Source organism: Micromys minutus, assembly GCF_963924665.1.
Source record: "Micromys minutus genome assembly, chromosome: 6".
In the NCBI taxonomy this organism is placed as follows: domain Eukaryota; kingdom Metazoa; phylum Chordata; class Mammalia; order Rodentia; family Muridae; genus Micromys; species Micromys minutus.
Window position 1 is genome coordinate 20182657 of NC_137975.1, and position 12458 is coordinate 20195114.

The 12458-nt window shown below is 36.8% G+C and overlaps 1 protein-coding gene across 8 annotated transcripts in view; it reads left to right on the top strand.

Moving 5' to 3' along the window:
- Positions 1 to 12458, top strand: part of R3HDM1 (R3H domain containing 1) — a 72691-nt gene that overhangs the window by 49865 nt on the left and 10368 nt on the right. For all 8 annotated transcript variants that reach the window (XM_080917800.1, XM_080917802.1, XM_080917804.1 and 5 more), the window contains 2 exons: positions 5361 to 5515; positions 10056 to 10207. In XM_080917800.1, coding sequence (XP_080773926.1) covers positions 5361 to 5515; positions 10056 to 10207 — 307 coding nt within the window. The remainder of the gene's footprint in view (positions 1 to 5360; positions 5516 to 10055; positions 10208 to 12458) is intronic.

Consider the following 12458-nt stretch of genomic DNA (forward strand, 5'->3'; position numbering starts at 1 on the left):
AAGCAATTCTGAATGGTGGGGAAAAGTCATTGTCTCACACAACCCAAGACATGAAACAAAACAACTTTCCTGCTTATGAGGTATTCTAATTAAATAGGTAGGCTTAGCCCCGCTGGGTAGATAAGTCTGAGATTGTGGAGAAGACTGCCAGCATCTACAAACTCATCCAGAATATGGCAACAAAGTCTCTTTTAAGCAAAAAGCAGCCTCAAGTAAAACAACCATGCTGAGCCCTCCAGAAGACAATTGAAAGGGGAGCACTCAGGGTATAAGACACAGAGCAGCTGAGATTCTTTATCCTTTGGACTTCCACTCCCTTTCCTAGTTGTTTTCTCCTGAGAACCTAATCCCATAAGTCAGGCAGGCATATAGCTTTGATACAAAAAATACACAAGCCATGCCGGGATAGTGGGGAAAACAATGACTATGACATGGGCTGTCTGTACAAACTTACTCCAGGTGGCTTTTAATTCCTGAGACCTTAGAGCGTGTTCTGGACCAACTACTCTGGTTTCTTTTTCCAATAATTATGTCTATTCTCACAAATATCCGTCAATTCAAGTGAGCAGTTAGTTGGCTGGTTGTTTCACTTCATTTATAGTAATTCTATTTTCTTGCCAGACATGGTGGCACATGCCTTTCATGCCAGTGCTTAGGAAGAGACAAAGACAGGCAAAGGCAAATTTGTCTACTTAATGAGGCCAGCTAAGACTACATAGTTTCTTATCTTAAAAAAAAAATAAACAAACAAAAGCAAACTCTACATTTTTCTACATTTAAACTTACCTCAGCTGTATTGCACTAGGGTAGACATCTTCTCTAACCAAGCCTCAGAAAATCAAAGATTACAGATCCTTCTTTTGAGTATTTCTGTAGTGCTCATTCCACGTCAACAGTTGTCTCTGAGGAAGGTTAAACTTACATGCAGATCCCAGCTATACACTGACCGGCTTGTGACCGTGGACTAAGGTATGAACCTTTCTGTGGCTTTGTTTCCTCACTTGACAGATGAGGATAATTTCGTCTCTGAAATAATTGTCTCTGTGAATGTGGAATGAGTTACTTCATGTGCACAGAGCAGTGGTGACATGTTAATGACTATCAACTGCTAATACTACTTGGGATCCCTATGAAGTAGTGATACTCACTTGATATTCTAAATGAAAAGGCATTTGAGCTTTATGCTAGAGGCAAGACTATATAGTGTGTCCTAAAATATTCACCCTTTTTAGCTTCTTAGTACATGCTCTCATTCCCAAAGTGTGAGAGATCAACTGAGTTATTTTTTTATCCTTTAATTGTTAAACTTAAGGTCTTAGTGTGTTTTGTTTTATGTTGTGTTGTGTTGTGTTGTGTTTTGTTTGGAGACTGGGTCCCACTGTATCACTTTGTCTGGCCTAGAACTTAACTTTAGATGAGGCTAGTCTCAGCCTCACCAAGATCTGCCTGCCTCTGCCTCTTGGGTGCTGAGATCAAAGACATATACCACTGTACCTGGCCTAATTATGTCTTAAGTTATTTAGGGACTGGAAAGATGGCTTAATACTTAGGAACCTGGGTTCAGTTGCCAACACCCACGTGGAAACTCATAACCACTTGTATTTCTAGTTCCGTGGGACTTGATGCCCGCTTCTGACCTCCTTGGGCACTTCATGCACATGGTACATAGACATGTATTCCACCAGAACACACATATACATAAATAAATCTCAGGTAAAAATTTGTCAATTTAAAAATAAATTAATTTTTTCATTTAAAAAATTTATTTACACATGTTCTTGCTATAGCTTGTAAAATCATACTTAGATGCATTAAAGAAAAAGCAAATAGAATAGCAAGTAGTGATTATAGATAAATGTTTTGCAAGTTTTAATTTTTTAATTTTATTTTTAACTTATTAAAAATTTCTGCTATGTGTATCTGTCTTATATCCTAAGATTATTTGAAAGGCACCTGATTATTGATTTGTTTCGGGTATGTTGAAATAATACTTTCAGATTTTATTTTAGACACAAATAACAGGGTTTTTTTCCTAACTTGTTTTTCTAATCAGTTTGATACTTCATGGTTAGTTAGATGATATTTGTGTCTCAGCTATTGAAAAGAGATTTAACGAATGAGCCACAAACATAAGACTGATGATATTTTTATTATGAATTACCAGTTTAGTAGAGATGGCAAGATATACTTAACCTTATAAACTTATGTTATGTTAAAACTTAAACTGTTGCCATCAGAAAGCATTTACTAAATATGAGTTATGAGAAACTGGCCTTTCAGCATGTAGTGTGTCTGGATTTGTGTAAAAAAAAATTGTAATTTGTTTCTACTCTGTGAATGAGTTTTTCACCATTGTTTTACATACAGTATTGAATATCTACATTTTAACTGAGCGATAGTTAATACAAAATGTTTTTTTTTCTGAACAGACAATGATGGGTGTTATAATTTTTCTTTAGTCTTAAATGGTATATTGTTTCTATTTTGTTTAATAGGATACACAAATCATGAAAGGATGAATTAACAAGAACAAGTTCATATTACCAGTATAGTTTTGGGGGGTTATTCTGTAAGAAATTGAACAGAATTTCACAAGGGAGCATCTTAGGGAAAACAGTATTTTCTTTAAAGTGCCTGTCATTTTTATTTTTAATAAATTCACTGTTGGTCAAGAACACTGTCACAGTTAATTTATGTTGCTTGTGAATGAAATATTAATGTAAAAATGTAGACTTGAGTCAGTGGGGTAAATTGATTAATTTCAATCCAGTGATGGTGTGGTCCATATCATTCCTTTCACACTGGATCTTCTTTGACCTCAGAAGGAGAAAATTGTGAAGTTTAACCTTGATTATCAACTTGACCAGATAGGAATTAGTGAAGTACTCCTACCTCCCTCTTTCATCCTCCACCTCTGTGAGGGTCCTTGCAGATAGGATTGGGAAGAAGGATTTTTTTTTCTCTGTTCCTTGGCCACCATGTTTGATACTCCACTCTGCCCTTCCTTCCATGGTGGACTGAAACCTAAATCCATGAGCCAAAATAGACCCTTCTTCAGGACAGGGCCACCTGCTGTTCTTTACTGGATATTCCTATTGGTTTTCATCTACCTACTCATACACTGTTTCTTCACTGGGAATCTCTACTACCTTTATCTTGGGCTTTTCAAAAACTGTATCTACTACTATATCTACTGCAGACCACTTTCTATTTCTCAAACATAGTAATTTCCCCCTTATTCCAGACCTTTACTTTTTTGTTGTTGTTGCAATATTGTTTTTCTTTAAAGCAAATCACAGACATTATAATCTTCATATGTACAAGAATGTGCTGGGTGTTTTAGATTTCCTGTTACCATTATTTCTAAATGTTAATGGTAGTGTTGGTTTTATGTGTCTCTATATGGCACTTAGTAAAAATGGAAAAGGGAATTTAGTGATGCAAATTCTATAATGTACTATCCAAGTGATTCTACATTAAACCACATGGCATAGTGTCTGTAGCTCTTCATTTGAAAACCTTCTGTATTAGGCTGTTTTAATAATAGAATGTTAGGAAAGATGCCACCAAGACAAGTTTCCAAAACTTGACTATTTGTTTGTTTGTTGTTCTTTCTTTTAAAGAACTTTATTTTCAGTTTAGACTGGCTTTCTACACATGCCACGCCTTTTTTTTTTCTTAAATACCCAACGTTGATCTTTTTAAAGAAAGTGTAAGAATAATGTTCAGACTAGGAATTTAGTTCAGTGGTTTATAGGATGCTTAGCATGTGTTTGATTCTCCAACATTACTCAAAATAAATAAATAATATGTATAACACTTGCTATTTATTGGGGAAGTATGACTGCTTAGTTTAAAATACTTACAAAGTTTAATTATGACTCAGTGAATTTCCCTAGGTAGGGTGTGCATGCGTGCGTGCATTGTGTGTGGGTGGTGGGTATGCATAGGGGTGGCAATGTTGATGGTGGCGTCTCAGACATAATATCTCATAGTTGTTGCCCTTTTGTTTCTGTCCTTAATTTTTAAGGTTGAAGATGTGTCTCGGTGTATTTATGTTGATTAGTGCTTGTTATTATGTGTTTGTTATTTGATAAACTAAAGCAAGGATTGAATGTTTTAGACCAAAATGTTTCTCTTGCTCTCTTTTGTCCATGTCCAAACTTAAGCAGTATAGGTAGTGCACAAAAGAGTAAACAATATTTTGTCAGTCTGTCTCTTACAATGGATAATCTAGACTATGCATTTTTAATACAAAACTAAATTTACATGAAGTTCAGTGCATTAAAGCCCCTGTTTACAGTCAATGCCTGAGGCTTTGGTATAGTTTCTGTCACTTTAGAATTAAAAGGGGGTGAAAATTAAAATTTATTATCAGGATATGTGGTGCAAGCAGGGACATAATCTCATCATCCTTTATCTGCTGATGTTTAAACTAAAGCCACTGGTGTCCTTTATAAAAACTTCTTTAGTGCACAAAAGCAAATGATAACTTGTTTTTAATCAGTTTTTTTTAATAAAAGAATTTTTAGTAATGTTTAGAAAACTTTATTGCACTAATTGGCATTCATGAAAGAATGTTCTTAGATCCCCTATAACCAAATACAATTGATATTCTAAACTTACTTACCATAGAAGAGTCTTATAAGCAGAAAGTTTACTTCATAAAAGTAAATCTACTGTCTTACTACTTAAGTAAGCAATCAGGTTTAATTTTCTTAATGGCCTGTTTATCAGATCAATTTATTAGTGCAGTAAGGAAATGATTCTTTACAAAGGACTGAATAAGTCTAATCAATCACATTATGTTTCTGGCATGTCTCTAAATTGATTCATGTCTTGATGTGTTTTGTTGTTTTTTTGTTTTGTTTCCTCTGTTCTTTTTGAAAAAAAACATAAAATCCATCTGAAAAACCCACTCCTTGGACATGCATACTCTTTTTGTCCTCAGCAAGGCCCCTAATTATATGCAACCTACACAGGTTCACAGGTCTACATCCATCTTAGACAGGGTCCTAACAAATTATGTAGGGCTTAGTAATTCCTAGAGACTAGTTGTCATAAGTGTGGTACAAACAGCATAGTGCTTGTTCTGTGTTAGCCAAGTCTGTGACCCAGTAAATTTCCTTACCCATAGAAGAAGTCAGTATACATAGATTTTGTTTTAATATATTTAGGGGAAGGTTGAGAATTTTATTTTATAGTAAACTTTGTAAATATTATTAAAGACTTGTAGATGTGCTGATTAAATAAAATCCTGAGATTTTTGGTCACACAGAACTTAATTAGAAAGAAATACAGAACTATATTATTATTTACAATAAACTCAAAACAAGATTTAACTCTTTTTGCCATTACAGGTTATCAAGTTATGCCCAACCAGCAGCAAAACTACCAAGGAATAGTTGGAGTTCAGTCACCGCAGAGTCAGAGCCTCATGGGAGGCCAGCCAAACAGCACTGGACCTCATATCCAAGGAGTAGTCATCCCCTACCCCTCAGTGCCATCGTATCAGGTATGTTCTCTCTCTGCTGCTCTAGGGATCGATGGGTTCAGATCAGCTGAATCGCTAACTGTTACAGCCACACACCTAGCATTAGAGCGGTTGAGACAGGATGATTCTAGGCTTAAAGCCAGTCTGGGCTCACATAGAAAACTCTATGTCAGCCTGACTGCATTATGTTATTCTGTTTGTGTTGTGTGTGTCTTTGTTTTAAATTTTTGGTTTTGGTTTGAGTTTTTGAAACAGGGTCTTACTCTGTAGTTGGCCGTAGCCAGCTTAGCGTTGACTGTACAGCCTGAGTTGGCTCCAAAGCCCATGGTTCTCCACGGTACATTTGCCATCAGACTCAGCTACTCTGTTTCTTTAATGTCTGCAAAATGTTTCTGTAAGAGGACACCATCCTACAGGTTTTGTTAATTATATCAAATTCATTTACCTATTACTTTATTCATTTGCTTTATGATTATTTAGAATATTTGAACCACATTGATACTGGCCTGTAAGTTTTGCCTGATCCTGATTCCAGCTATACAGCTATATAAGCAATTATAGCAAATAATTTACTATATTTTTCATTTTTTTTAAAAAAAAAAAAAACTTCTTTCGGGACAAAGAGGAATAGAAAGGAAAATTGAAGTGAGGAATAAGTGTTGATATAATAAGATGTGGTTATGCTGACCATCAGTCCATATTTGTAGGATTTGTATGTGCCATTTCCCAAAAAGACCACCATTTACTTTGGTCACCAAAATGTTAAGATTTATCATGTATTTAAAGTGCCGTGATTGGCTAGCCATGGTGGTACACACCTTTACTCTTAGTATTCAGGAAGCAGAGGCAAGCAGCTCTCTGGGGCTTCGAGACCAGCCTGATCTATATATTGTGAGATCCTGACTCAAACCAAAACCAAAACCAAAGAAAACCATGGAAAGCCAGGCATGGTGGTACATATGTTTAATGTTTATGTTGGGTGGTAAGGATAAACATAGATACAGGTGAATTGAAAACCAGTCTGGTCTACATAATGAATTCCAGGTCGGCCAGGGCTATACAGTGAGACTTTGTCTCAAATAAATAAATAAAATACAAATGTCATAGAGTCTGCTATAGGGATCTAGAAGGGTCATTGTTCCCCAAATAAAGAGTTATCTTTATTGTATTCTGACATATTTTCAGGAATTTGCTTTTTCTTCTTTACGGACTGTGCCTGTTGGCTTTCTGTTGCAGCTATAAACACCATGTCCAAAAGTTACTTGGGGAGAAAAGGGTTTGTTTCATCCTACAGCTTACAAGTCATTTATCAAAGAAGGAACTCCAGCAGGGTAGAAACTTAAAGTAGAAATCATGGAGGAATGCTACTTTGTAGCTTGATCCTAGGCTTAAATACTTATCTGTTTCGCATAGACCAGGCCCACCAGCCCACGGTGGTTGGGTCCTCATACATCAATAGTTATTGACAAAATTCCAGACAGTCACAGGCAAGTGTGATGGATGCAAGTTGAGGTTCCCTCTTCCCTCATGCCAAGTTGACGATAGAAACTAACCAATATAGGGAGTAATTTGTAAGTGGGTTTGATTGGCCTCTGGTTTTTCATAGCTAAGGAATGGAAAGTTAAGGTTGAAAGGTCATTTTCATTCAAATAGAAAAAAATTAAATTTGTTGTGAAGAAAAACTACGTAGATTCTCTCTAAACATAGGTAAACATATTGGTGATCTTGTTATACAGACTAGTAACAGAGAGATTGTGAATGAAGCAGTGAGCACGTGGAAGGCCTGCTGGCAAAGACTGGGAAGTTAGAAACCTTCAACTCGTGTTCATGGTGGCACACAGGCAGGGTGGATATCTGTCAATTCAAGACCAGCCTGATCTACATAGTCCCAGGCTAGTCAAGGTTACACAGAAATCCCATTTTAGAATAACCTTCAACTATTTTTAATAGTCCAGGCATAAATTAATTATAAAGCTATTCAGAGAATAAGAAGGATATAAGCAGTTATATATCTAATGTGAAACTGGCAAGGAACTGTGATAAAGTAGTCAGAAGTGTCTAGCCTTGAAGACCATTGAAAATACATAGGAATTACTAAAAGGAGACATGAAAATATGTCTTCTCCCTGATGTGCCTTTTACAGTACATCTATTCATCATGACCTAGTCACATGAGCTTCCCATTACCTAGACAGGGTTGGTGCCAAGCCAGAACCACTCCAGTACCTTCTAGAGGACTCTGGTCATATTCTTTAGTCCAGAGTGTCAAACCGCTCACTCTGCTGCTGCGACTGCAGAAGATTCAGGGAAAAGAAACTTGCCTTTGGATTTTAAGAACTCACAGTTTATTCAGAGAAATATTTTAAATAAATTACAGCTTTGTTGGTATATTTTGTTATTGTTGTTATTGCCTTTTGTGGTTGCTGTTTCTTTAAGAGACAGTTTCTCTGTGTAGCTCTTGATGTCCTGAAGCTCACTCTGTAGACCTGCCTGCTTCTGCCTCCCAAGTGCTGGGATTAAAGGCAATTGTCACCACCACCTAGTGAATATAGTAATTTTTAAATGGAGCTGGATGTTCCTGGTTTTTAAAAGTACATGTTGTTCTGGGAACTGAAGCATTATGCTTGAACTATAACATGCATTTCTTACAAGGTCTCATAGTATGTTGAGCAGTCCTCACACTGGGTAAATGGTTAAAGGAAGTGTTATATCCATCTGTGAGTAGAAGCTTCCTTTGTCACAGAGTCCAGGCATCCCTTTTCTCTCTTTCTCTCTCTTTCTCTCTCTCTCTTTCTCTCTCTCTCTATCTATTTCTCTCTTTCTCTCTCTATCTCTATCTCTCTCTCTCTCTCAACTCAGATTTTGTTGTTGCTTATTTTGTTTTTTAAAAATAACTATATAGGTCTGGCTATCCCAGAGATCACTAATTAGACCAGGCTGGCCTTGAGCTCACAGAGATCTCCCTGCCTCCTCCTCCCAAATGCTGAGATTAAAGGAATGTACAAAAAAATTCCTGGCAGATTTTTTTTCTTGTTAAAAATATATTTGAGTGCTGGAGAAATGGCTTACTATATATTGTTTCCTTTGCAATTATCAAGGACCTGAGGTCCATCTTCACCCACAAAATGAGCTATGCCCTAGAGTTTCAGTGTTGGGGAGATGTAAACAGGGGAGTCCCTGGGGCTTGCTAGTGCAGCAAGCCTCGTGAAATTGGTGAATTTTGAGTTTGGTGAGAAATTGTCTCTAAAATTATAGGATGGAGAGGGTTTAGTGTCAGTCTCTCTCTGCTTGCAGTGTGTAACTACACACAGACACTCAGAGTGTGCACAGATGCAGAGAATTACTTAAACTCTTTACTCAGCTAAATAAAGCTGTGTCATTTTTTCACTGTAATTCATACAATTGGAAATAATTACAGAAAAGCATATACCTTAGTAAATGAAAAAGACTTAAATGTGTTATATTTTACAAAGATGGATAAATCAGTTTGTTTGTTTGTTTGTTTGTTTGTTTTGAATTTGGAATAAATGCACCAAAAGGAAAGTAATTAAGAGTTTACTCTGCATTTTGAGATGACTGGTTGCAGGTTGTATTTCAGAAATGTTACATAAATAAAACTTAAAGGTTAACTAACCTTTTTTTAAAGATGGGTTTCACTGTGTAGTACTCACTAGCCTGGAATGCAATACACCTTTAGAGAAATTACTTAATTCCATCAACTTATCTGTAAACCAGGAGTGTTGCCAGTCATAGTTGCACACACCTGCAATACCAGTCCTTTAGAGGCAGAGCCAGGAGGAACACAACAAGTTTCAGGCCATCCTGGTTTGCAACACAAGTTTAAGCCAATTAAAATAGCAATGCCTATCTCAAATAAGACCTAAACAGCAACAGAAAACTGAGACACAACAAAAATGCCCAAGGATTTATGAAAGTACTTTCTTGGGTTGTTGGGATGTTTTAATGAGATAATACACAAAGCATTGGGAACCTGGCAACAAGTGCTCAGTAGTGTTACTATTTTCTGTGGCCATTACTTGTGACACCATTACTTTACCTGCTACGTATATTTCATAGAAGCACAATAGCCCACTGTAATTTCGTGGTGTATTTATAAATCAGGAAGTCTCATCATGCCTTTTGGTTTCTGATTTAGAAACCGAAGAACTGAAGTAGATAAAGTGTTAAGATCTACCAAGACCATCCAGTTTCTCATGGAGAATTGAAAATTACTTTCAGATGCTTGCTGAGATAAGTCCTTTAGATATGCTATCTCAAATCAGATCAGTCTGTCCTTGCTTATTCTGGAGACACATTTCCAGCTTTTCTGATATGGAATAAAGGACGAATCATATCTTTCAAAATTGCATGCACTTATTTTATGATTCATAAAAGTCAGTCAAAACTAGTTAGCTGCCGCAAGGGCACATAGACCATTGTGGTGATGCTGTGGTGAGCTTGTTTTAACTAATAATGCTTTACACGTTTATAGGATCTTGACATGAACATCTGCAAGGCCTAGAAAATTCTTTTTTCTATTTAAATTGTCTTTCAACTTTTAGGTTTCACTGCCTCAAGGTTCTCAAGGAATTGCCCATCAGACTTACCAACAGCCTGTTGTGTTTCCTAACCAGTCTAATCAAGGATCTCTGCCCACAACAGGAATGCCAGTCTACTACAGTGTCATTCCACCTGGCCAACAAAATAATTTAAGGTGAGTGTGACAACAAAGCCTACTCCTCCTGGCTTCCCACTGTTCACGAGGCACATGGTGTACTTACTACTCCATTGAAAGTTGACCAAAGGGCTACATTTGCCTGTATTACTAAAATAATTTTCTCTTATAAAACAGAAAAGGTATGACGCCCTTTATTTAATAATTGTTTTAGATTTATTTATTTTTATTTTATGTCTGTGTTTTTCTGCATGTATTTAAGTGCATACCACATATATGCATTACCCAGAGTGGTCAGAAGAGGGCATCGGATCCCCAGGAACTAAAGTTACAGATGGCGGTGAACCTCCATGCAGGTGCTGGTAACTGGACATAGATGCTCTGCAAGAGCAGCCATGGTCTAACCTGAGCCATCCTCAAGCCATTTTTTTAAATTGATTTTTAAATATTTGCATAAGCTAGTCATCTTAGCCCCTGTAGAGCAAAGTAGTTACACAGTGAAAATGGAAATTTCTATGAATTTAAAATCTTTGAAAATGCAGTTTGGAAAGACTGTTTAACAGTGAAGAGTACTTGGTGGCTCACAGTAGTCTGTAACTCCAGCTTCATAGGCTCTGATGCCTCTGGCCCACAGGCACTTGGCACGTGTGCACTTATCCACGTGCAGACACCTACACACTGGAACTCATTATCAGACTTGCCTCAGGATCAGAGCTCCATCTGCCTTTGTCTCCCAAGTGCTGGGATTAACGGCATGGCCTAGCATATTTTTCTCTGGTGTCCTTCCTGTTACACTGCTGGGATTACCCTCACTGAGCCTCTCTCTTTGGGACTTTGCTGAGCCCTTCCTTTCTCTTTCCATTTAATTCAACTATTAGCCTACTACACTTAAGGAGCAAAGATAATTGTTATTATTAAGGAATCATCAGCCTGAATTTCATATAAATCTGTGTGTATGTTGCCAAGAATTAAACACAAGGCTTTAAAAGTGCTGCATGCTATTATCATTGGGTATTTATAAAACATCTTAATATAAACAAAATCAGACAAAATCTTCATGTATTCACACTTAACACTTACAGTAACTATTCTGTTTTCATCTAAACCTCTGCTTCTGCCTCTTCCTCCTCCTGCTCTAGAGCTTTATTATTTTTTTAAGGCTTCCTTATTTTATCATTTTATGGGTATGCATGTTTGCCTGAATGTATGTGCAAGCACCACTTGCATGCATGTTACCCTTGGAGGTCAAAAGAGGGCGCTGGATCCCCCAGGACTGGAGTTTTATACAGTTGTGAGCCACCACACTAGGAATCAAACGTGATCTTTGCAAGAGCAGTAAGTGCTTTGTGCCACTGAGCCAGCTCTCCAGCTCATTCTCCTGTAGATACCAGGTCTCATTCATGAACATTTCAGTAAATTTATCCCTAAAGGATTATTAAATGCATATACCCGTTATGCCATTCATACCTCTCATCATTATTATTTGTAATTCCTGAAATAAGGTGAATATGCCCTATAAATACTTTATACGTTCTGTATATGTCCTAAGAATTGTCTGTCTCTGGATTTGACCGATTATATCTATCAGGTTTTCTGACATGTATCTTTGTAGTTTCTACCTTATTGGTAGTTAGGTTCACAGTAGTGTTAATGCAATTGTGTGAGACATTTCCAAGAAATGGTTGAAGTTATTGAGTAATACTTATTTCAAGTTCTCAATAAGAAGATGACTGAATAGAAACTGATCAGGCTAATATAAATTAAGATTCCTAACTATTTGTGAGTTTATTATTTTAAAACTTTATACCATTAGTCTGAAAAACATTTGCTAAAAGAGAAAACTTTGAAGATTTATAATAAAGCCATAGACTTTGACTAGAAATGCCATTCACAGTATTTCAACAACTTGGGGTTGGTGTTTTTGTTCTATTGTGTTTGTTTGTGTGTTTGTTTTTATCTAATTGGCTTCTGTTTTGTTAAAATATGTCAGATTTGTTGTCTTTATTCTCACTACTTGTTAGTTTTGTATTTTGTATTCTGTTCTTTGGGGGGGGGGGCGGTTGCTCTTTTCAAGACAGGGTTTCTCTGTGAAGCCCTGGTTATCCTGGAACTCACTCTATAAACCAGGCTGCCCTCCATCTGCCTGCTGCTGCGTCCCAAGTTTTGGGGTTAAAGGCATGTGCCATCACTGCCTGGCTTACTAGGTTTTTCAAGAAATGACATTTTCTTCTGAGTCTAATTATTGTCAAATTGCCCGTCCTGTCCCTTTTTTTTTTCTTTTTCTTTTTTT